General features: G+C 37.6%; 1 protein-coding gene across 3 annotated transcripts in view; it reads right to left on the bottom strand.

The window, feature by feature from the left end:
- Positions 1-26,753, bottom strand: part of MSRB3 (methionine sulfoxide reductase B3) — a 182,224-nt gene that overhangs the window by 132,673 nt on the left and 22,798 nt on the right. For all 3 annotated transcript variants that reach the window (XM_072742575.1, XM_072742576.1, XM_026001766.2), the window contains 2 exons: positions 19,518-19,644; positions 72-180 (listed from right to left, as the gene is read on the bottom strand). In XM_072742575.1, the coding sequence (XP_072598676.1) occupies positions 72-180; positions 19,518-19,593 (185 nt within the window). In that variant the 5' untranslated portion in view covers positions 19,594-19,644. The remainder of the gene's footprint in view (positions 1-71; positions 181-19,517; positions 19,645-26,753) is intronic.

The raw sequence follows: 26,753 nt of genomic DNA, 5'->3' as shown, positions 1-26,753 counted from the left end.
GGTGTTGGGGGGAGGGGGCAGTGAAGAAAACTGGTTCTTACTTAATGACTTTTTCTTGCAGCTCATCTTACCTTTCGGTCCCTTTCTCCTGAGTGACATGGTACTGCAGGGGTGTTAGCCGCTTCCTTAGTTCCTGCTGGGAAAAGACCACCTTACAGTTCTTTTTATCCCTACATGACCCTGGAAAGAGAGAGGATATGGGAGAAGGAGTCTTTTTAGCTTGAATCCTAAATACTTGTTTTGGCTGGCCGCCACAGCCCAGCTTCTGCAGTCACTTGTCAACCACCAGCCCGGTCCCTAACGCATCAAACTTATTGGCACTGGCGCTGACTATTTCTCTCAGTTTAGAGAGAATCTTTTTTCAAGATTCAGGTGCTTCCACTGGAGCACTGACAAGGTGCTCCAGCCAAAGACACCACCATGTGACAGCAACAACCCACTGAACATTCACAAAGATGGTAGTACATCCTTTATGTCTCCAAATCCCAGGCAATTCTTTTTTTTTTTTCAAATACATTCAAAAAGCATTACCGTACTTATGAGCATTTACACTGTATAAATACGTATAAGATGATGGGCATATTATGTTAAATACTAATTCTCCATTCAATAATTTTGCAACTTAGTAGAAGAGCTTGAAACCATCATTCAATTTCCATTCTGGGCCATTTAAATGCCATCCTTGTTTGTTTGTTTGTTTGTTTGTTTGTTTGTTTGTTTAAAGCCCTAAAGATGCATTTTTTTCCCCTGCCTAGGAATTTGTTGTTCTCTGTGTTTCTCTCCCACAAGTCAATGGGTTCGGTAGAGTCCTTAAAAACAAATGTCTTTAAAGACTGTATCTTAGAACGTTAAACAGGCAGCAAGAAAACTGTAATAGACTCCAGAAGAAGGCATTTACGCTAATGTAGATTCAATAAGTTCCAAAGAAAAGGTGAGAAAAATAGGGAGGGGGAAAGACAAAGAGAAGAAAAGCAAATGTGATTTTACTTAGAGACCTACAGTCTTCCTTTTGCAAAGTAGATCTAGGAAGACTTGGCTGATTAAGTGTATTTGAATGGTGAAATAATTTTAATGTGATTGTAATAACAATGGCAGCTTTTATTTCAACCTATACAGACTGCAGTAAAACGTTCAGACAACACCTGTTTATATGTAGTATTTTATTTTACCTACACAAATGATTGAAAAGAAATATAACTCCAAGACAGGGCAACCCTTACTCACTGCAGTAAAATTGCCCTTTTTGTTTCTTTCTTTCTTTCTTTCTTTCTTTCCTTTCTTTCTTCTTTCTTTTTTTCCTTTCTTTCTTTCTTTCTTTCTTTCTCTCTTTCTTTCTTTCTTTCTTTCTTTTTTTTTGCCACCCATCACAGGGGCAAAGAGGCTCGCAGTTGGCCCTACATGCAAAAATTTCTTACCACGTTTTGAAATTACTAAAAGAAAGCTTGCTTCATTCTCTGACGCCTAAACTCAACTTCCTCTGAAATAAAAAGAACTGTGATTAGAATAGCAATGCTCTCTACTTTCTTTTACTTTTAAGTCACCACCTGATGTCACAGTATATGAGATCACTGAAATTAAACCAGGAGAAAATTGACTATCCAGTCCCCCTGATTGTGGGCCTGAAGAAACGTATCAGCTTCCAGGATCAGGGCCACCAAGATAGAGTGGTTGATTCTCCATGAGAAAATACAGAGGCAGGAAGAGAGCTAACCAGAGCCAAACAGACAGTCCCACCTTGGGGTAGGCCTGAGGGTTGTCAAACAGCGCCTCTCCTGACCTTCCACAGAGCATGCTGGCCTCACTCTGGCCTGGAAAGATCCAGAGGACCAGCTGGCATAACGCTGACGGCGTGCTGGTCTCTCATCTCAGTGGAACCCATATTACACTAGGCTTTATCCAAACACCTACTACTTACACTTTTAATCTTTTCCGAGGGGCAGATGAGAAATGTTTGTCCTGTCAGAACAAGCCTCTCCAGAGCCCGAATGCAGAACTGCTCTTTGTTACCTCTCAGTGGACTGTCATAACCCAGTTTCTGCTCCATTCACTCTTTCTTAAAAGTCATCTTCTTGTTTTTATTTCTTTACTAGTTGGAAAGGTTGTATCTCTGTTGATTTTGTCCAAAAAGATTCATTAGTTGCAAATTTAACGTGACAAAATCTCTTGGTTAAAATTATTTTTTCCCATGGCATGGATAATTAAAACCTGTACAATTAGAATTAAACGATTTTGTCCAAAATTTTTTTGTTAATATATGTTCATTCATACAAAAAGACCAATTGTGTTCCCAAAATTGAGAGAACTAAGCTACCCATCTGTATGTCATTTAGCACAAGAGAAGCAACTGCAGGTTTAAATTACACGGTATTGGGTTGCAATTTCCTAACATTGGATGCTTTTCTGCTTTTTTACCTTGAGTCATTTACTAAGGAGTGTTCATAAAAAGTAGCTTAAAGCACAGATGCTTGCAAATCGTTTAGGCAAAGATGTTTCTCTCTTTTTCATTCTCCCTCCCTCAAAAAATCTCTCTTTTCTGAAGAAAGAGAATAAACTTGTTGGTCAGTATTGACAAACCACGTTAAGTATTTGTACAGAGAGAAAAGGTAAAATTGAAAACATCTGATTGAAGTAAATAAGACAAACATAAAAGCTTTACTGGTGAATGAAGGGTATTGAGGAGACTTTATTTCATAGATTAGAAATTACTTTTGATCTAAACATTCTTAAAAACAGATTGTTTTTCCACTACGAACCATCTCATTAACTGTGCTACAGAGACCTCGTTTTCATGGCAAGCTTTGAAAGAGTGCTGTGCTCTTTTGTCAGACTCTGTCTTATCTGGGAGGGGGATAAAGATTTCAGTCCAGCTTTCTTTGTTTGTCTTTCAAGAACCACTAAAGTAGTATTCACACAAATTTTGTAGGAATGTGCCCTATGTCACAGCCTACAAATTATTTGGTTTTGGTGCACTTAAAGGTCATCTTCCAAATTAGCAAAATTTTCCTATATCCTGGCTTTTCAACCTTAAATATAAATATTGTTTCCTAACTGTAAGTGAGGGTTTTTTTTTTCTTTAAGAAATGCTAGTGCTTATTTAAAGTTGTCGAACTTTGTACATTTTTTTATTCTTTGGTCATACCATGTCCTCAAAATAATTAGGCTTTGAAAGTGTACCTAATAGCAAAAAGGAAGTATATGTAGACCAGAAACAGCTATTGTGATTTTGTATTAAACAATCCGATGAGCAGTTAGTCAGATTTTAATAAATTTCTTGCCACATGGTTTAATAATATACTTCCTGGACAATTGAAAGCTATACTGTTACCTTAACTCTTCTAGCATCACAATCTCAAACTGACATATATAAACACAGAAAGGCTTCTCTTTTGTCTCTGATTTCCCTTCTCCCTCGCAGACTCGCTCTTCTAAAGTTATATGGTGCCACTGTTAATTCTGAAGAAATCATTTCATTTTTGAAATTCTAGAATAATTCATTGGATGGTTTCCCTCCACTATCTTCACTTAGGAACTGTAATTTTCTTATTACCCAGGGTAATTTAACATTAGTATTATATGACATCTGTTCAATGACCTCTAAATTGACTTAGAAGTATGTTAGAGAAAGATTTTTCCCCCTTTATTTTAAATGTTTAATAGGGTACCTCGAAGGCACAAGTGAGCGTGTGTGTCCGTACGTGCAACGCAACATGCAGTTGACGGGGTGACAGTGCCGCCTCGGTCTCCAATCCTAACACCATCGTCCCCTACAGAGTAACTTTGGTATAGAGAAGCTCCATCCTGAACCCCATCCAGGAGTATTTATTTACTGAAATAGGCCTAAAGTCTCTTTTTATAGTGATGCTCGCTCTGTCGAGGCTGGCTGCCTCAAAGCTCCCATGGAAAGCTCTGGCTCCACGGAGAAACAGCCTTGCGGCAGGAGTTCCCGGCCACGTTCTGACACCCTCACACGTCCGCTCTAAGGATCACAGCAAGTATCACTTGGCAAGCGCTGTCTGCAAACATGCAATCTCACGTTATCCTTGTGATCACAGCAAACTCCAAAGTTAAGGATGAAATTTCCCAGGGTGGCCAGGTGACATATTTCAGCGTGCTGCTGTATCCTATTGGTAATTATTATTTTTCTACAATGATTCCCTTAGAATGGTATTTTTCTCATGAGTTATCTTTTCAAACGATTAGAGTAAGAATGGAAAAGAAAACTAGAATGTGAGTGTTTACTATGTGCCAGGCACATTTCTGGGCCTTTTTACCCAACTACATTTCATCCTCTCGATCATTCGAGGAGGTAGGCCTCATGCCCATCCTACAGATACAGAAACTGAGGCTCAGAGAGGTTGGAAAATAACTTACTAAGGACAAACAAAAAATAGATATATCAACTCAAGCCCAGGGCTATCTGACTGCAAAGCCCAGAGCCAATATATATTCTGTGAAGACGAATTACACTACAGCTTTCTTCTTTCTTTTTAAAATATGCAATAACTTTTAGCTCAAGAACCATCGCTAGCAAGATAATAAAGGAGAAGAATAATAATCACCAGAGTACATCCAGAAAAATAAATACATTTGTCTGCTGGCCAATGTCTGTTTTCAGTGTGTTCATTCCTTCAACGGAGGGTCAGTGACAAGGTTCAAATGGGATTCTCACAAAGTCTATAAAACGTTGAAAGGCTTTTTAACTTCCTGTTAAGAAGTAAATCAGATCTGTTACCTAAGTCTTAGAATACTTTTAAGTCATAAATCTTACAATTCATTGTGAAAAATCAAAACAAAACAAGACCTAAAGATCCCATAACTTTAGTTTTGGTTCTAGGATCAGAAAAAAAAAAAAAAGAAACTATTAAATATTTTCCCAAGATAATAAATAAATAAAAGATGACAAGACCATCTTGGTTTGCTTTGAGTATACTGGATTTAAACCGTAAAATTCATGTTGAAATAGCTTGCTACTATATTTCAAAGTGGTATACTTGAATTTTCATTACCACTTTGAATTTTCAGTTGGTTATTAGTCTGTCATATTGGAAAGCTGAACACTATCCAGATATGATAGTGTTAGAAATTTCTAAGTAAGTGGGCATTTATAAAAGCCAAATCCAACCCATTTTTAGAATAGCATGTAAAATACATTCCCATGAACCATTGTTTCATATGTTTGTTTGTTTTGCATTCCAGTAATTCAATAAAGGCTTGGAAAAAAATGCCAAGCACAAGGAAGAAAAGCTTTTATGCCTGTAGAAGCATACCCAGTCCTGATTTTTCTCTCAAAGTAGACCTACATCGGAAAAACATTCCCAAGATCAACATACAATCTAATGTGTCAGGACACTTTTGCCTCAATACTGTGGCTTCCATGAAACGAGGGTTGCAGGGCTTACTTAGGGGACCGTTGATCTGACATTTTTTCTTACTGTTTCTTTGGTTTTTAAAAAAAGATTTTATTTATTTATTCATGAGAGACAGAGAGAGGCAGAGACACAGGCAGAGGGAGAAGCAGGCTCCCTGTGAGGAGCCCGATGTGGGACGCGATCCTAGGACCCCGGGGTCATGACCTGAGCCAGAGGCAGATGCTCAGGCACTGAGCCACCCAGGCGCCCCTCTGTTTTTTAAAGGCATCAAAAGTGTCGAGTGTTTACATAGCGCCGGGTACTTTGCTAAGTAAAATATATGCATTCATTCTTTGATAATTATTGAGCACCTACTATATGCTGCCATTAGTCTAAGCACTTAGGATATACTAGTGAACAAAATAAAGATCCTGCTCTCTTGGAGCTCCCATCAAAGCAGCAGGGGTGGGGGAAGACAGAGAAAACACAATGAAAATAAGCAAGTAACTAAGCCTCTCAGCAGCTGATAAGTACCCAAGAAGGAGAAAAGCAAAACTGAGCAGAGTCAAGAAGCCTGGCACGGCCAGAAGTTAAGGGCCACAGTCTTAAGGATGGTCACGGTAGGGCTTCCTGAGAAGGCGACACTGCAGGAATTCCCTGAAGGAAGGGAGGCAGTTGGCCACACTGACATCCAGAAGAGGAGGGCATGGCCAATGCGAGAAATGAATACACCAGATTCACGTCCAGTGGTGGAAACAGCCGGGGAACGGCGACACACGTGCTAAAACCTGAACCAGAAGGGAGCAGAAAGCAACAACTTAAACATGCGAAGAATAGGTTTTTAAACCAGGAAATTTACAATTACATACCTTAGCACAGACAGTGTCTGGCATTACTTTTTGCTCCCAAGAGAAATATTAGGGAATATCCTTTTAGCAAAGTGCTATCCTCACAACAGCTCGCCGAGTGTCTGGCTGGCCGAACTCTGAACCCAGAATCAGAGCGCAGTCTCTGCTCATTTGCCCTGTGTAATTAATGTCATCCCTTTCAAACCATAGATTATCGTTCCCAACCTGGAGTCATGTGTGATGGGGCACTCAATAGGTGTTTTTCAGCGATAAATTTTTTGATGGGCCCAGAGAGCAAAGATCCTTTGGCCACATGATGGTTTTACACTTCTGGAACAATCCAGTCACTCTTCCCTTCAGGGTGCTCTTGTCGGTGGTATCAGGGAATATTCATAACCAAAGAAAGTTTAAAATTTGTACCTCAACCCGGTTTCCATGTTTTAAAAACATTCTTAATTTTCACATTTAGGTTCAGTTTAATTTCATTCATCCTCCAAGTCCTAAACATAACACAGAGAAAATAAAACTCCAGGTCTTAGGAGTCAGAAAGCAACACAACTGTTCCTCCTTAAAGATTTTTTTTTCTATATTTGAGAAAAATCGTATGTTTGTCATAGTAATGATCACATTTCATGCCTCCTCACTATTTTTCTAGTCCCATAAGATAGTTCGACAGCAGTTTCAGTTATACTCTATTGATGCACGCACTGAGTTCTAATTAACATCAATGGACATTATAAGCATGCCAAGGCTACCTTAACTTTGAATTAAATAAGACCATATGTTTTAGTGGAGTATAGTTGAATGATAAAATTGGTCTCTGGTTTCCATACTGAAGGTTTGAATAGGTAAACTGAGAAAATACTTTGAGCAAAATTTCCCTCCAAGTCCATGTACCCTAATAAATTCATCCCTATTCTGAGGACTCCTTTCCTCCGCAGACCTTTAGTACTAGTGCATATATTCCGCAAGGTACCATTGACATGGACTAAAATAGCATTTTGCAATTATTCTCAAATGTCTTCAGTTGTTTCCATTTTATCTTCCCAGATTATAAGTTCTTTGACAATATAAACTGTTGAAAAAAAAAATGAAAAAAAAAATAAAATAAAATAAACTGTTGAGCCTATGTTAATTCATACTTTCTATAACTACTTACTAAACATCTATAGTGACACAAGAACTACGATGAGTATGATGAGCTCTGGAAAGCAAAAAAATAAGTCAAGGTTCCTACCCTAGGAGAGCACACATTCTAGCAGGAAAAGATATAAGAAAAGTAATCAATACAATTTGCAGTCACATAGTGAAAGCATACGCAAAATTTTGTGACTAGGACGTTAACAGGAGCCTCTGGGTAGCTCAGCGGTTGAGCATCTGTCTTCAGCTCAGGGTGTGATCCCGGGGTCCTGGGATCAAGTCCCACATTGGATTCCCTGCCTGCTTCTCCCTCTGCCTGTGTCTCTGCCTCTCTCTCTCTCTCTGTGTCTTGCTCTGTGTCTCTCATGAATAAATAAATAAAATCTTTTTTAAAAAAAAGAACGTTAACAAAGAAGACATCAATACTCTTAAACTTTGCCCATCTAGATTGACCAGGTCCAGTTGTAACTGGGATATGGAAAACCCACATAATTTTTAGAAATAGCATCTATAGGCTCAGAGGGCTAGAGAAGATTCAAACAGGGAAGAGAGCTCCATCTAGACAAGCGGGGATGTAGTGTGATCAAATGTATATGATATCAAGATGGTAAGTATCCAGCTCTGATGAAAGGAATGCAAAAGGTCTTCCATGTAAGTGATATCGGCCAACTTACCAAAGTAAAAGCAGCCAGGATAAAGTTGTGGATTTAGATTTGGAGGAGAAGTTGGAAAGTTAAGAAATCAGGCAGTTCCAATATTAAGGGGAACGTGTGCAAGCTTTTTCTCACTGGAAGTCAATGGGAGTAAATGTATTTCCCACAACATCCAAAGCCTATTACTATGGTTTAAAATTCTAGCCTTTAAGAGTAAGTTCTTATGTGTAGGGAGGCATAACTTTCTTGATAGGAGACATGGAGAGGTTCCCCACTACGAGCTTCCTGATGAAGCATTCACCTGAATGACTCTGTAAGATAGAAACCACATTTTGCATTTCTACCTTTTACTTGTGTGTCACAAATTTTTAATCATTCAATTCATGCACAGTAATAATTTTATCAACACTCTTTAAGTATCTAAAAGAACTAACGAGTACTTTACTGACTCTTCAGGATGTAATGCAAATACCAAGAGTGATGACTTTCACATTAATGTGGAACATAAAGCCTAGAGTTTAGGGAAATATTTAAAACAGGTCTTGATCCAAAAAGCATTTTCTTGCTTCCAAAGCATAGGAGTAAAAGAGAATTTTTCAAGGCCCTGCCATCATCAAGTGACAATAGTGGAAGAGAAAGTCACTTTAACTTCAAGTCTATCTGATTGCATGTGAAATGTCTGACAAAGTTGGAGTTCCCTGTTTTTAATTTTTTTTCTAGTATGGGTCTTCACTAGAACATCATGGCCCATACAGGAAAAAGAAAAAAAAATTAAAAACAGACAGGCTCATTTCCATTCTACATTTCACATGCAATCAAAAAGACTTGAGCAAAAAATAGCTCGCACTCCCATCCTCCCTCACCCCCTTGGGAGCACAGACTGAAGGGAAGATGAGGGTAACCATCCACAAGAAGGAAGCACAGCATCCCTCGCTTTGATTATCATGCAAAATTTTGTTTAAAAGTAGCACTAGGAATACTTCATTGGAAAGGAAATAAAATTTATATTGTCTAAGAGCTCAGATCTGCAAATTTCCAAAATTATATTATCATCCAAATCAAATTTAAAATCTAAATTAATTCTAAAACATCGGGCAGAAAACAAGTCTGCAATTGCCACTCAATGAGCCCATATGTTCCAGAAAAACCTGAAAGATTCTGGAGGGGAAAAAAAGTTTAAAATTTTACATTTTTCTTTATCACCCAATTAAAGAAAAGGCATAAGGCTTCTCCTGAATTATTCAATATCTCCTTGAAAGACAGGGTACATACATATGTTGGTTATCTTTGCACTCCCAGCACCTAACAATGTGCCCGGGCAAGAGTAAGTACTAAGTAAGTATACGTTGTATTTAAATATTTATTCAACTCTCCATTTTAATTATTTGTATTTAAATTATCTTCCAAAAAGATGTTTTCTAAATGATCCCTTTGGCTATGTTTCTCGGAATTTAGTTTAAAAACGGCAACAATAGGGGCGCCTGCTGGCTCTGTCCCTGAAGCATGACTCTTGATCTCAGGGTTGTAAATTCAAACCCCACATTGAGTGTAGAGATTACTTTAAAAAATTTTTTAAAAATTTAAAAAACTCCAACGTTAATATTTTAAATCAGTGAGGGATGCCTGGGTGATTCAGTGGATGAGCATCTGGCTTTGGCTCAGGGGGTGATCCCGAGTCCCAGGATCAAATCCCACATCGGGCTCCCCACATGAGGCCTGCATCTCCCTCTGCCTGGGTCTCTGCCTCTCTCTATGTGTCTCTCCTGAATAAATAAATTTTTTTAAAAAAGTTTTAAATCCCTGAAATGAAAAAATGATTTTTTCCTTTATTAAACTACTCTGAATCCTTTAGTACCTCTCTTGAGTTCCACATTCAAATCTTCTATTATGGCTAATATTCCATTAAATCTGTGGATTTTAGACAAAGAGATTCTCTAATCCAGCATTCCCCAAAATGTAATCTGTAAAACACTGCCCCCCCCAAAAAAAGCTAACAGGTAGTTCTTGCTGGGTGGGGGGGTGAGACGACTGGCAAGAATACATTTCCACGGTCAAAGCACATTGGAAAAAAATCAAGGTTACATGGGTTTTTTAATGAAGGTCTTCTCAGAGATTTTCTTAATATTGACGTGCATTATCAAACACCACATGTTTAATACACCATTATTTTTCCACTAGAAAAGTAAAAAAGGGTTGCCAATAACACAATATTTCCTCACACAATGGTTTAAACTGCATCCTGATGAGGGGCACCTAGGTGACTCAGCGGTTGAGCATTTGCCTTTGGCCCAGGGCATGATCCCGGGGTTCTGGGATGGAGTCCCACATTGGGCTCCCCGCAGGGAGCCTGCTTCTCCCTCTGTCTGTGTCTCTGCCTCTCTCTCTGTGTGTCTCGTGAATAAATAAATAAAATCTATAAATAAATAAATAAATAAATAAATAAATACATCCTGATTATCAAGATGATAAAAATGTAAGAACAGAATTTATAAAATGTGGTAGTATGCAGTTTCTCAATTTGACAATGAGATCAGTTTAACAGCGTATTAGTGTACCCCAGGTTATAATTTGGGAAACGGCCTTCTAGTCCAAAGCTCTCGCGAGGAAAGCAAAGCCTAACAAAGTTACTTGACATGGTCACACACCTGGTTAATGAGAGCCAGGCTCTCTTGTCTGCAGTGTTCCTGCTTTAATTTATTCATTCATTACATTTTGTTCTTGAACTCATGCTTTGTTGTGCTTTAACATGCCCATCTTTTACTAACCCTTGTGCTCACATTCCATTCTCACCCCCAGGCCGCCATCCCCCACCCTTACCACTTCCTGCTGATTACATCTACGCATCCCTTCAGTATCCTTCAGAAGAACTGTCATTGCTTCAGATCCTAGTCCAAGAAGCCAGTCTGCCATTCTGTGCAGAAAGAGGCATAGTGCTTCTCACTTCTTTCCCCCCTCCCAACCATAGAAAGCAAAGGAACAGTGTTTATGTAGAATCAAAAAGCCAGTAAGTATATAACATTGTTCATCCTACAGATAACAAAAGTTGGACCCAAAGTGGCCATCTTTCCCACCAGAATGTACATTCATTAGAAAAGGAGTCACATTACTTACAATGTGGCATTATTTTGATACATAAGATGATGCTACTTCTTTACACCCATTCATTCATTCATTCCACAAATATTTATTGAACACCTATTATGTGACAGACACAATTGTAGTTGCTGAGATGTAATGTAAAGAGGCAAAAAACAAAACAAAACAAAACAAAAAAACTCTGTCTTTCGGGAGCTTACTTTGCAGGAACCAAGGATTTTCCTACATTAGAAATCGATTTTGGCCAATCAAACTCATCACCTTTCCCAGACATATTTAATGTCCCACCCCCTCCTTTTTTAATTTTTCCGGTTTATTCTCCCTTACAGCCAGGAATTAAAGATGAATGGAATATTAACAGCTGAGTGTTATATCTAATTGTGAAAGATTTGACAAGACTGTTATGTCATTCTCAGTTTACAAATGAAGAATAGGAATAAAAGGCCCAAAACAGATTCATGGCGCCAGAAAGCAGGCTGGTAGTAGAAACAAGCTATAGTAAATACAGACTAAGCTTCCAATCTGTTTCTTCATCAATACCAGTAACATGACAGCAAGCTCTGTAACTTACTATGTTATCTAAAATTTGCACAAGAAATATTAAAATATTAATCAAAGTGGAATATAATATCAACAGCTGTCTCATTCTGTGAGCCAAAATGCACTTCCACAACAAAACAAAATCTTAAAAGCTATCACTATAGAATTTTGGATTTTTCTCTGCTTACTTAAAATTCAAATAATCTAATTATTTAAATTAGCACTCCATTCTTTGTTTGCAATTATGTACCTGACAATAATAAATATGTTGAGTGTTGATGGAAATGCTTATCATAGTAGTTAAGTAAATTTAAATTCTATAAATGTATAGTTCTTACAAATCACCTAAATAACTGATATCTTTGTCCTTTCCTGGCATATTTTTTTATAACCTGCATCTTTAAGTGGCTAATACAAGTGTAAATATACTAAGCATAAAAAAAGAAAAGAAAAAAATTGGGGAATTAAAATAAATGAATGGAAATGTTAAATTTTTAAATAAATGGTTGATTTTCAATGCAAGGGCACAAAAAGTAATCAGAAATAATTTGCCATTGCATCTCAGTAAAATCCTTTTTAAAGCATTTTAAAATAAAATGTATCTAGCAAAAGCAGCCATGAGAAATTTGTTTAGTATAAAGCTATAAATTGGAAAAGATGGACAATGACAATTCAAGTATCTAGCCTCAATCTTAGTGAGTCTTTGTGAACTGCCATACGGGCCTCATTCCTTCATTACACACGTTTGTTGAGAGCAAAAGGTGGCTCAGGCTTATTTGAATAAATCCTTCTATAGGATCTGATAGGTAACATTCTTGTGAACATGTTTAGATAGACAAGTATCTAATAACTCTACTTATAAAATTCCCCCAAAGTCCATACTGTCTAGATAATCTAACCCTGCAGAATTATCGTTTCCAGAACTCATAACACGTTTTATATTCTTTACAGTCATTGTTAATTAGTTGACCAGTGAATTTCTCAAACTAAAATTTGTTTTATCTTTTGTTCATGCCCATTTTTATCTCTGTTGCTACTAGATGTTGCTACATACTTTATAATTATTAATGTATATATGAAGATTTATTCCATATTTAACAAAAAATTAACAAAATCCACATTTAACAAACCATATGCCCAACACCTTATTCATACAGATGTACTGTTCCATAAGAATTTAGCCTTGTGCACAAATAATTTTTAAAACTCACGAGGTAATTAGATGTCATACAGCAAGTTTTCAACATTAACATTAAAACTTTATTATACCATAGAACTACTAAAACATTTTGTTTTAGAAAAAAAGTATATAGCTGCATCAGAGTACTGATTAATCAACACTTTAAGTATAATTTTTCTTAGTTTCCAAAAACATTTTAATTCATGTAAAAAATGATCCAGGCTTAACAGTCAACATGTTAAACTAGTAACATTTTCAAGATTCTATAAAAATTCAAAGCATAGCAAAACAAAATGTGAAATTTTCTTTCATTCTTGGGTGGTCTGCTGAAGAAAACTTAGTTGCATATAACACTATAAATTACTGTTAAATCAGCTATTTTGTTTTAAGATAAGTTAATTTATGAAAACTTGTTTTAGTTTATAGAAAGTCTACATGAAAGACAATTTCGATGAGATGTCCAAGCATAAGAGACTTGGAGTCCTATTGAAAATGGAAAAAGGTTTTGCACTCTACAAATATTGTTTGAACATAATATAAGCAGAAAAATTTGTGGTTTGTAAATCCATATGTTCTTAACTGGATATTCTTTACATACTTTTGTTGAAGTTTTGACAATGCACCTATGTGCTAATATCAGTTTACGTGCATGCTGTGAAAGAATGTAAATCTAGTGCCATCTACCGGAAAAAGTGGGTACAATTCAATCAATTAATTGCAAATTATTCTGTGAATTACGTGAGTTGAAATTTGTATGTCCATTTTTAAATACTATTTTTTCTTTTCAAAAAAATCTCCCCCAAACCCTTTTAATATGATCAAAGAAGTTGGGTAAGATGAGCATGTAAGACAATGGTGAAACTGAACAATGGTGGGCATTAATCTAAACAGGTGGGAGAGAATTCCATTGGTGGTATCAATAAAGAAATCAGATATGCTATGTTCTAATCAGTTTTTATTTTGGCTTCATGTGTATCGTTTAGAACACAGGTTCTGAACCTGTGTCAAAGAACCCTCCCTTAAGGGTTTCTCAGACCATCTAACCCCCAAAATGAAATTATGTGAAAAATTGTGTGTAGGTGCCCAGATGTACTTTCTGGGGGAGGAGAGGCATAACTTTAATCAAAGAATCATGGAGATGGTTCATCTTTTCATAACCTTAAAAGGTTAAAAAATAAAACTGGTATAGAAAGCCAATCTATGCAGTAGATGAACAGCACACTGGGGACTTCAATTCTTTTTCTTTCTTTAAAAAAGGTACATAAATATAACATCAGATGCCATTAATGAATTAATGAACTACTGCCAGTTCAAACTTGGATAGCAGTTATTGTTACTTATGGATGTTGCTTTGGTGCATGTCTGTTGTAGTTACTCTTTACAAATGGAAAATTTAAAGCATAACAAACAACATTAATTTGCTCCAGAGAAAAGTGATCAAGAGATCCGGAATTCTTAATTCTCATAATAAGCATAATGTGTACTTATTCCCTTCCTCAAATAGTTTATCTACCACCAAAACTCAAACGGTTTGAGAGGAAAAGTAAAAGCAAGTCTGGGTATTATACAATGAATCCATGTTACTACTTTTTTGCTTTTGGTTGGGCCACAATGTGTTTTATACTGATGATATCAACTGTATTGTATTAAATGCAACAAAGCGAGAAAAGAGATGAGAAATTGTTTTTTCATAATGTATTCAAAAGGCAACCAAACGATGAACTTTACTTTTCATCTTCCCATGCAAAAGACTCTCAAATAAATTTGTACTCTCTGTCATAGCTACCACTTCACCTACATGTAAACTTTCCAAATGTTTATTCATTCGTTTAACAAATGTTTATTAAGTGCCAGGCATTGTGCTAAGCTCTAGAGAGTTCTAGTAATATAGATGATAGCCAATGACTTGCAAACACCACTTGAAAAATATCTCTCTTTAAGACTTCTATTTTCTATGTTAGGATATTATGATATCTTTACAAACTACATAACAGCCATGTGGTTCTTCAATTCAGGATGACTGTTAAATCCACCAATGAAGTCAAGTAACAACTGCATAGTATGTGTGTGATGTTAGAGAAAAGTATAATTTATCACTGTAATTAGTACTATTTAGACAAATACTCTCACTTGGCTGAAAGCTACCATGCTATCTACCCTAAGCTACAATTAGACTTAATTTTTATCAAGCACTGAGACTATGTATAAAATTGTGCTTCCTAATCCCTCCTCAGATAATGCTTCCGTCTTGATTTAGTGGTAAGGAATTCTAATGTTCAAATGTGGAAAAGATTTCTGTCCTCCCACCACAACCTAGCAGATTTTTCTATAAATTCCCAGCCATTAATTAAGTACTGAGTTTCCAGATTTGATTAAGCCAAAGCCAAAAGTAAAAAACAAATAACAGTTAATAAAATCACAGGATCCCAGAACTGAATATATGATCTAATTTGAATTCTTTGCTTTAAAGATAAAGAGACTGAGATCCAAAGAGGTTTATGGTCATGTTCACGGTCACACAAGTTAACGACAGGGCTGTGGTTAGGGTTTTCTGACTCCTCTCCCAGTGCTCTTTTAATACAAAATGAAACTGTTATAGGAAATTAAGAAAAAATTTTTGAGACAGAAAGAAATTACCTTTAATTACAAACATGAGTGAACCATAACTCAGATGCACTTAATAAGCTCTAAATTAAAATTATGCTTTATTAAAAAAAAATAAGAAGTAAAGGAAGTCAAGGCTGAAAAATGATAGGTCACTCTTTTGGGATATGGCCTTCATATAGGTCAATCCAGTTATAATCAATTTTAAGAGCCTGTTCCAATTACTTTTTAGTTCTGGAATTATTTTGTATTGAATAATACCTGAAATTAGTAGAGTCCTGGCCAAGGGAGCAGAAATCTTTTTGATTTACAGAGATTTTTGTTGTAATGGGTTTTGACCAGGGAACAGTAAATTAAAACAAGACTCCAGACTTTCACCTTAATTTCCTATATCTCCAATTTTGACCTCTTCCCTTCCTACTTATACGAAGTAATAGAGACTAGCATTCCCATTTCAACTTCACTTTTATTTTTCAAAATATAGTTTGTCTCGTTACTAATTCTTCAACATTCCTGTATTTCCTGTATTCCTGTATAAAATTCTGTTAGAGAATTGGATGGTAACAATTTTACTAATATCCAACTCATAAAATATGTAAATGTTGGAAGACTGACTTTCATAGAACTTTAAAAGTAAGTGGTGCTTGAATGACTAAGGCATTATGGAGTGCTATGTCTAGCCAATTCCTCTATGAAATTAAAATGGAAAAAAAAAAAAGAAAAAAAAGAAATTAAAATGGATTTGCAAGCCAGAAAGACAGACACTTTGGGCTTCCATCAGTACTGGACAGTAAGAATAAAAGAAACATGTTGTATATTTATAGGCCTTGCGTTCTGGTTCAGCAGGATGTTTAAGTAAAAGAGCTAAAAACAACAGATTGAGATGGTTACTTCTCAAACAGAAAGTGCATTTGTAGTTTCTATTAAAGGGAAAATAGTTAAATGAAGGATGGGACATATTTAAATGTTCTTAAAAGTCTATTATACTAGGAAAATACAAAGATAGATAGATGACAGAGAGCTACAGGTATCTATAGTGTACTCAGTGAACAATTCTATATGGTGGTTACTAAATCCCAGCCATTGTTCTGTGCACTTTTCAGATCCTAATCTATCTCATCCCCACAGCCACTTTTCGGATGAATACTGTTATTACTCCCATCTTACAAACAAGGATGCCAAGGTACACAGCTAGGTAAGGAACAAAGCCAGACTTCAAATTCAGTCAACCTCCAGAACCTGTGTGTTTAAGCACTGCACGGCAATGGCTTGGGCATCGCCAGCTTCGTTGAATTTATCTTTGAGCCATTTTGATACCAAAGTTTAAAGACATTTATACCTCAATTAAACAATTTCATTATGAAATCCGTCAATTCCGTGATTCTAATATCTTGAGGAATACACCATTAATTAATTTATTTATTAATAAGGTGATTCCATTAATACTTAGCCTCCTCTGCATATAGAAAACTCATGTTACAGAACACTACTGGTGCTCTCGCACTTTGGGGCTTTTGTCAGTGGAAAACATGGCTATGTATAAACTAAATAACTTTCATACTCCCACTGTCGTAGATGGTATATAGTTGGGAAGAGGCTCCGCATGGCACAGGGCCTACATTGATGGATGCTCTCCCTCAAGCTCATGCACAATTCAGCAAGTAAACCTTGTCAGTTCCACAAACTGATAATCTCTCAAGTCTATCTCCCTTCTTTTTTTTTTTGGTCTGGTTTTTTGGGGCTTGGGGGATTCTTTTGTTTTTTTCTGTGTTTTTGTTTTGTTTTGTTTTGAGAGAGAGGGCGAGCTAGGGAGGGGCACAGGCAGAGAGGAAGAAAGAATCCCAAACAATCTCCACATCCAGCACAGAGCCCAACACAGGGCTCCATCTCAAGACCCTGAGTTCGTGACCTGATCTGAAATCAAGAGGTAGGTGCTTAACCGACTGAGCCATCCAGGAGCCCCCATCCCCCTTCTTTCCAAACCTCCTGTAATGACCTCTGCTAAGGTTCTCAGCATCTCAAGAGTCCCTCCAGCCTCAAACTCCTCCAGTGTTGTCTGTGGGGTCACTGCAAGGGCATGGGTGGCTCAGAGAGGCAAAACAACTGAGAATCATTGGGGCCCTCATGCATCGAGCTTCATTAGCCTCTCAAGTCATCACGAATAAACATAAAATCCATGTTATAAAACAACATATGTTTACTATTTAAATACAGCTTCAAGACAAAGGCTTTAGCCACCCTTCAAATCAAGTTGCCATCCCAGCCTTCTGGAACCAGCACTGACCTTCCTCCACTATACTTAATCAATATTCCTTATAAAATGCAAATCAAGTCATGTTATCTCCCTTTCCTCCCTTCCCAGAGTCTTAAATTCCTTAAAACGTCATAGAAGGCATTTCGTGATTTGGCTACCTTCCCTTCTTCCCTCCTTCCCTCTAGCACTTGCCCTTACCCACCCGATCTAGCCAGATTAAATAACCTGCATCTCACTGAACATACCTTGCTCTTGCAGGCCTTCGTGCTTTGCCCATGCTACTCCATATCCTAGAGTTGTTCTTCCCACTCTTTGGATAACTGATTGAAATTTGGCTTAAAAACTAAATCCTCCTTATGAAGCCCTCCTTTAAACTTCAGAGACCTCCCCTCCTTTACAAAAATTTTTCCCGGGCGCCTGGGTGGCTCAGCGGTTTGGTGCCTGCCTTTGGCCCAGAGCATGATCCTGGAGTCCCAGGATCAAGTCCCACATCTAGCTCCCTGCATGGAGCCTGCTTCTCCCTCTGCCTATGTCTCTGCCTCTCTCTGTGTCTCTCATGAATAAATAAATAAAATCTTTAAAAAAGAAAAAAAGAGGGATCCCTGGGTGGCGCAGTGGTTTGGCGCCTGCCTTTGGCCCAGGGCGCGATCCTGGAGACCCGGGATCGAATCCCACGTCGGGCTCCCAGTGCATGGAGCCTGCTTCTCCCTCTGCCTGTGTCTCTGCCTCTGTGTGTGTGTGTGTGTGTGACTCTCATAAATAAATAAAAATTAAAAAAAAAAGAAAAAAAGAAAAAGAAAAAAAAAAAAAAAGGTTGTCCTCTCCAATGGCCCTTCTATTTAAAAAAAAAGAAAATTTTCCCCTAACCAAAGAGCTAGGACCATCCTCTTCTCTGAATCCCCCTAACATCCTAGGTATAAACACCTTTTCTTTATTTAGTTCTATCACCATACACTTCAATGGTCTTCACACAGCGCCATTTCTACCTTGTGCTAGTGAAGAAATCGCCTTGGTCTTGTTTATCATTGCATCCTCCTCACTGCTTCACACAATGCCTGGCACACACAGTTAATATTCAACGAATGTTTAACAAGATGGAATTCAATTCTCTATACAATATAGTAATAGAGATATGTACACTAATAGAAAATATAAATGATACTGAAAATAATGTTCACAGAAAATATCTGACCGTTGTGATTTTCATAATAAAATCTAAAATATTAAATTTACACCCTAGGCACATAATGAAATTTGGACTCTCGTCCCTCACTTGAGTACATGCTTAAAATCACATTTTTAGAAAGTGTAGTGGTTCTAAATCAAGAACCAGCTGATGCATGCTATATTTGTTCTGTTTATTTCATCGTTAAGTAGAACATCATTTCCTCTTAACTATAATAAATAAGTAACTAAAGTTGTTCGTTTTCATTTTTCCTTTCCCAAAGTCATTGCCACATGTGGAATGAAAGGCATTTTCATTATCCTTGAACAAGATGGAATATCCTATTTGTGTGATTTGGGGCAGTTTCTTATGAAGACTGCCAGCCTCTTGTGAACATTATGATTTTCAGATGTGTAGTGTGCATTAAAGAACAAGAAGATATCATGAAATATTAGTGACAATTACAGGCCAAACAAGGAAACTGGACAATGTTTCCAAGGGTTGTAAGGCTTGTGGAAGTGAATGTTAGTCAAAGTAGAGTGGTGGTTTATAACCAATTTCCGTCTTCAAATTAGGGCCCAAGTGAAAGAAAACGGAATTTAGCACAGCATTCTGGTGTATCATTTCCTGCAGCAGAAACACCCACCCAGACCAGTGCCCTCACTAGGTACAGGACAAGAAGCAGCAACCTGAGGGAAGCCCACAGGCTCGCAGGGCTACTGGCTGGCTCTTTGTCACCAAATGCAGCAGGTTGAATGCAGACATCACTGTGATATCTTCACCAACAGAACGAAAGGCAATGAACAGGGGCAAGAGCTGAGTAGGAGAAAAAAGAAAACAAAAACAAATTAAAACATCACAAATGTTAAACACATTCATCGCACAATTGATGGTTACGGTTTTCTCAGGAACTGAACACATACACACAATGGTGATCAAGTTCAAATGCCTATTCTCCAGGTGGTGAGCTTCCTTTCAACCTAGACTTATTTATGTCTCATGAATAAAATACACACGATATAAACGTGTAATCTGTGAACACATTTTGCAAGAGGTCAGAAAAGAGACCAAGTTTAAAACATTTGAAAAGAATTAGCATTTACAGAGGGAGCTCGTACCACGTGACAGGAACTGTCTGGGACCCAATATACACATTGTATCATTTAATTCTTACAATAAACCTAGGGGGTAGGTTTTTATCCCCCAATAATATGTGAGGAAATCGAGGCTCAAAGGTCCAAGGGCACAAAAGCAAATAACCAGTGGAAAAAAGGATTAGAAACCTCTGCTGTATCTCCCTGCAAAGCCACATCCTTTCCTTACACCCTGCTGCCTCCTTCCAGCAATTATTTGTAAATCTCTCTCCCTGGAGAAGACTGTAAAATATTGTAAGATTAAGAGATTCCTTTTGTTAGAGTTTCTTTTTTCTGGTCCTTTTTTTTTCTTTTTTTCCTGGGGAACCAAATAATCTACCAACAACTAGGAGACTTCACTTTAGAAAGTGCAAAGTGTGAGCAAAGCACAGCAAATGGGAACTTTCATTCCATTTTACCATTTATAATTCCAAGGTCAACTGTGCGAATAATACTTACAGCCTCGCCTTAGGAAGAGTAAAAATGTTTTGGGAGGTTTGGGAAATGACACTATGTGTTAGAATCTCAAAATTGTGTTAAGTGTTAAACTTTGGGGAAAAAGTAAAAATAAACTAAAATAAATAAAATGAAATAAAATAAAATAAAATAAAATAAAATAAAATAAAATAAAATAAAATAATAAAATAAAATACCTTGGAGAAGAGCTGTTAGGATTTTCTTAAAGTTCTGTACGATCTTTCAATCGCTAAAGCTTAACTTTGAATGACGATGGAAAATACTCATGCTGACTTGTAATAATCTATTTTAAATTGGCATTATAAGTGACCTTAACCACTAAATGTCCAAAAATGGATGTAGAAGGAATGCCTTATTCATTTCCTGGCCCTCCCCCGCCCCCAACCCCTGGAATAAAAGTCTGTTCCTGGTCTCTTCTGACATCTTTGAAGAACAAACACATAATAAACAGGAATAGATTTTCCCAAATCACTCTGGAGTGTATCTGACGGAGAGCTGCTTGTATTAACATACCTGAACTCTGACTTCTCCAAACTAAACTCACGACGAAACTAAAACATTTTTGTGTTACCGACTGGAGACAAAAGGGAGGAAGAGGGAAGGTGAGTGTCACGGTGCACAGCCCCCGAGAACCACTCAACATAAATAAACATGTCATTTTCACGAGTGACTGCAGAGCCGGGGAAAGAGCATTCCTTTGGAGCAGACTACTGGCTAATAAAAGATCAAAGGTCTATACCTCACAACGCTATAAATAAAAATGTATTTTCTTTTCCTTGTGACCTTCTCCGAGAGGAATGGAGTGCGCACGATAAATGCAATCACTTAGCCAAGCTGCAGCCTCCTCGCGCTCCCCCGGCTGACCATAAAACGTCCTCCTGTCCTGTTTCATCAGCGGCTGTACCAGGCGGCCTGCGCGCCTCCCGATGGCCTGGGCCATCTGGCTTGTGTCAAAGCCGGCGCACAGGAAGAAAGGGAGTGATGTCACTCCACAGGTCAGGCAAAGAACAAAGATGCATTCTGCAATTAAAAACCGAGAGCCTCAAATACCAGGGGCCCCGCCAGCGTGATATGCCTGCGTGATTTAGCATCCAGGCGCCTGCACCGATTCCTACCCAAATGGCCAGGGCTCCATCTAGTGGCACCTTACTTTTGCCCGGTCTCTTTTCAAAGCGAACCCAGACCGAGCTGGCATTGGGCACCAAGGATGCATGGCCGCCCAAAGGATGGCTCGCTGGCAGGGCAGCTCGCCCTTTGCACTCAAGGCCGCAAAAAGCAGGATTCATCCCAACACTGTCCGTGTCAAAATCCTACAGGGCACACAGTTCATAGGCTAAGCTTTGCTATTACCCTAATTTTTTTTTTTGATGCTTTAACCCTAATGATAGCAAAAAAAGAAGCTAATTTTGCAAAATGCATGTAAGGTGACCTCACTCACACACCCCTCTGGAGATACGTCGCTAAAATGTGAAGTGAGAAGCAGTTCTAAGAGATGCACGTGTGCGTCTGGATGCCTCAGTGAAATCCGACTCACAACCTCATACACGTCAGTGGAACAAGACAATCATAGTTATTGATATGGCTCTCATATGGGAGGCGCGAGCAACCCTTCTCTAGAACAGAGAAAGAAATGTCTTTATGCTGCAATGGTTTAACGAAATTAATTTTTAATGTTTTTCCACTTACGTTTGCAGCAAATGAAACGAAGCATTTGACAAAGAGATCTAAAATACAGAACACATTTGCACGAGAAGGTGGGCTTCACAGTGGATGTGTGTGAGTCGGGGGTCGGATGGCCTGGGTGGGACCCTGGCCCTGCCCTAGCAGCTGTGTTACCTTGGGGGACCGGCTGACGCCCTCAGGGCCTCAGTTCCCTTAACTCTACAGTAAATGACTTGGTAAAAAAGCCCTTGGAACAACTCCTGGCACATGCTATATGCTCGGCAAATGTTAGCTATTATTATTATTTACATGTACAAACATTTGCTATATTTTTGGATTATATGAATTAGAGATTTCTAATCATCCATTTACACCCAATCCTAGTTAGAGGTAGCAGGCCAGTCTCTGAAGACAGACTCTATTTTAGGCCACAAAACTTACTACTCTTTGATGTATTTCCACAGTAAATATTAACCTAGTGAAAATGGTAGGAGAAAGATATCCTACGGATAACCATTGATGAAACTTTTGGCGTGTGCCAGGCACTATTCTAAGCACTTCAATTTATTAGCTCCTTTAATCCTCACGGCCTTATGAGGTACATACTATTACTTTCCATTTTTAGACATAGACACTGAAGCATAGGGAGGTTATGTAATTTGACTAAAATCCTACAGCCAATGAGGACCAGGGCCCTTAAGTAACTGGACTGAAGGATTTAACAGATTTTGACACAGGCCATCTAGTTCCAGGACCCAGTGCTCTTGACCACAACACAATGGCAATGAAGAGTAGGAAGCTGTCCACTCAAAATACTAGCTCTATGTTTCTCTACTAGAGAATGTGACTGATAATAAACATTTAATAAGGATTCAATTGATTCAAGAAGATTATTTGAAGATTCTCTCCCTTGACACTGGATGAAACAAGTAAGGAGTTAAGGAAGAACATTCCCAGATTTCTAGATTTGCTCTTTCTGTTCCACCAGATGCAACTTCCTTTTCTCTTTCACTTTCAAAATTTTCCTCTAAACTCCTTGGATACACTTTAGGATATATCCTTAAAGATGCCTGGAATTGACACCACTTGAATATACCAAAGCTTCAATATGTTGCTAATGTAGTACTTTTGAGGACAAAAACCCAACAGCTATACACGCCCACTATGGCCTGGAAAAAAAAAAAAAAAACCTCAAGTTTCAATTTGGCAGCTTTCTTCCTTTTACACTCCCTGAGCCGCCTGGGTGAGGACCCTAGCCAGAAACAATCCTAGCCCAAAAAGAGGCAAAAGAAGCACATGCATCTGAGGGGTGATAATCTATGAGGAAAGAATTAGCATTAAACACTCTGTAGAAATTAGCACTGAGTGAGGACCACTCAGAAAATCTCTAATTCTCCATGTTTATCCTCAACTTCCTCACTTTTGTATTACCTTTGACCCAAATAATTGCCTAGGGGAATAACACTTATAAATAATCAACATTGTTATGTTTTTATGCCAGACACACATCCGATGCATCTCTCTAGTTTCCCAGGGTATGCAGCACATCATTTTGAAAATAATCTGGTGGTTTAAAAACAATGACTGACCAACAGCTAATGAGCAGTACACACTATATATTAAGAATATAATTAGATTACATAATTGTCTATAATTTCCTGATTAAAACTTCTTGATGAGGGGCACCTGGGTGGCTCAGTGGTTGAGCGTCTGCCTTCAGCTCAGGGCATGATCCTGGAGTCCCGGGATGGAGTCCCACATCGGGCTCCCTACAGGGAGCCTGCTTCTCCCTCTGCCTGTGTCTCTGCCTCTCTTTCTGTGTCTCTCATGAATAAATAAAATCCTTTAAAAAAAAACTTCTTGATGATTCCCCCGTGCATATTTCAGGGTTTCCCAAACCATGTCCTGAGAAACAGGAGATACCTTCTCAAACAAGTCTGTAGTCAAATACTATAGACATGCTATTCAAGAGCTATCCCATATAAAGAATCCAAGAGGCTTTGTAATAAATATCTGCTTGTCTCATTGGGTGCCTCTCAAATGGTTGTGACCACAGAAAAACCTCCACGTCTTTCTTCAGTCCATATCCTTACTCCCCCTGTCACCACTCCCAACCTCTCCCATTCCGCTCCCCACTGAGGGACCACACATGCGATCACATTCCCAACAATCACCAGGGCACTGATGGCTTACCTCTCTGTCTCCCTCTTCTAGAGCTTAAAATTCCTAAGCACAGGGACAGTATCTTTCTCATCTTTGTATCCCAGTACCTGGCACCCAACAGCCACTGATGTGCTGAATGGAGGAATGACAACGATCCCATGGATCATCATTTCCCACCTTGCCACCTCTGCCATCTCAACGGCTAATGGTGGTGCTTAAAGGTGACAATTGGAATTAAAACCAGTTGGTTCTTTCACAGGAGTTAGCAGTTCCTATAAGAAGGTGGGAAGTTGAAAATGCAATCTGACTTGAGATCCAAAGATAATTCAAATGTCCTATTTGGTCAAAAATGTTTACTTCTTCTCCATCTTTTTTTCCCCCAGAAGTCTGTAATCCAAAAATGTGACTAAAATTAGTTTGTTGGTTTTTGGCTTGAGTTTATTTTTATTTCCTTTTATTTTTTTTCCTTGCAGTTGAACAATAAACTGCCAAAGAGAGATGATATAAACAGGGAATCCAGAGAACTCACAAAGTTGGTAATTAGCTCCAGAATAAATGAGCTGATTGTCCTAATGGATTTAAAGTGTCAAACCTAAAGGTCAAATCTCTTTCCAATAAATGCCAAAGGAATGCCTACATCAGTGGTTTTCCACAGGCGAGTAAAATATTCCCCCAAAACCGCTGGGGTCAACAGAAAACTGACAAATTTGAATTTTGTCGAATAAGGATAAAATAAAAACAAAAAGCCCCAAACCCTAATCTCACCATAGTATCAGAAAACAAAGCCTGTTAACACCAAGAATGAGGAAAACAATCTTCTGAATAGAATATGTTTAGTTTTGTGGGGAAATTTTTTCATTATTGTTGCCTTTTTCATGTCATTATGAAAAGAAGCTTCATCATGGACCAGCATTTGGGAACTGCTAATCTAAACGTCCACTATAAAGTTCTATAAAAATATTGTTCTTACCAGCACAGTGCCTAGTACAGTTTATGTTCAACTAATGTTTGTTGAATAAATTGTTCAATTGGTCTTTTACTTCTTGCAACCAACAGGGCATTAGCTAGAATTGGACATCCCTTTTGTTAAGCAAAGATCTGTTTATATTAGTTATAAAAAACAGCCAGGACTCTGGTTATTCAGAATTCTAAATCAGTCTTCCAAACCACTTAGAGATAACACTTTCAAGATAAGGAACTTATAAAAGTTACTCAGTTCATCTATGTAAGTTCCTATGGAAAACAATGTATTAAGAGCTGATGAATATGCAAAGATGTAAGATATAATCTGGGCTATCAAAAAATATACTAGCCTAGATGGAAATAACACATATGCTAGAAATATGCCTTAATAGAGGTAGAAATAAAATACATGGAGTTACAGGGAAAGAAATATTGCTTCCAACTTTGGGGGAGGAATTGGCAGGGATATGAGGGTGTTGGGAACCAAAGAAGAGCTGCATAAAGAACTTTTTTAAAAAATATCTCTGGGGTTAGCCATTTTTTAACTTTTTTTTTTTTTTCATTTTTTAACTTTTGATCTCAGGATCTCTTTACACTCCTAAAAACCATCAAGGACTCAAGATGCCTTTTGTTTATATGGTTATACCTATCAATATTTACTATATTGAAAAATAAAACAGTAATTTAAAAATTTTGCTTATTCCATTAAAAATAACAACAATAAAAGATACACATTTTAAATGATATCTTTAGTGAAAACATAATTGTATTATCCAAAACATGAGTTTTCATTGTTTGCAAATCTCTTTTATATCTGGCTTAACAAAAAAACAACTGGATTCTCATGTCTACTTCTGCATTCAATCTGTTGTGCTATGTTGTTTTGGTTGTACTATATATACAAATAAAATCTTGCCTCACTCGTTAAGTTCTTAGAAAAAGGAGGAATATTTTAATAACTTTTCCAGAAAATTTTAGATATTCTTCTTTAATATTACACTAAAGTTCAACAAATGATAGTCTGAAACTTTTACCAATAAACAAATGTAATTTCATACAATTACATTAAAACTCAATGGTCTTGCATTTTGAATGAGTCTTCTAACTTTGCATAATTTTGTAACATCACACAATGTTTATTTAAAAAACATTGGTTCATTGGATTATATGTAGATCTTTCGTAAGTTGACATATTTCATTATCAATATTTCATTATCAAAATTCATTAATATCGCCACTGATTTCATCAGAAAAGTCTTTAAATGCTGAGAAGTTGTCAAGCAAGCTGAGAGAGGTAGACACAAGTTTTCCAAATTTTTATTTTTTACCTAAAAGCTTGAATTTACCATTGCCAACAAATACTGACAGTTGTTTTCCTTAAAGTGACAGGATCACTTCATTCATTAAGAAAATGCATGCCAAAAATATCCAAGTCTCAATAGCCACAAGTTTGTCTCTTAGTCAATCTGTCAAGTAAACTGGTGTTTCAAATAATTGCATAAGTGCTTTGCCTAGAGACAACCACTG

The sequence above is a fragment of the Vulpes vulpes genome, chromosome 16 (genome assembly GCF_048418805.1).
Source record: "Vulpes vulpes isolate BD-2025 chromosome 16, VulVul3, whole genome shotgun sequence".
NCBI lineage: Eukaryota > Metazoa > Chordata > Mammalia > Carnivora > Canidae > Vulpes > Vulpes vulpes.
Note: the sequence above shows the minus strand (reverse complement) of the source record. Positions and strands in the feature narration are given on the sequence as shown.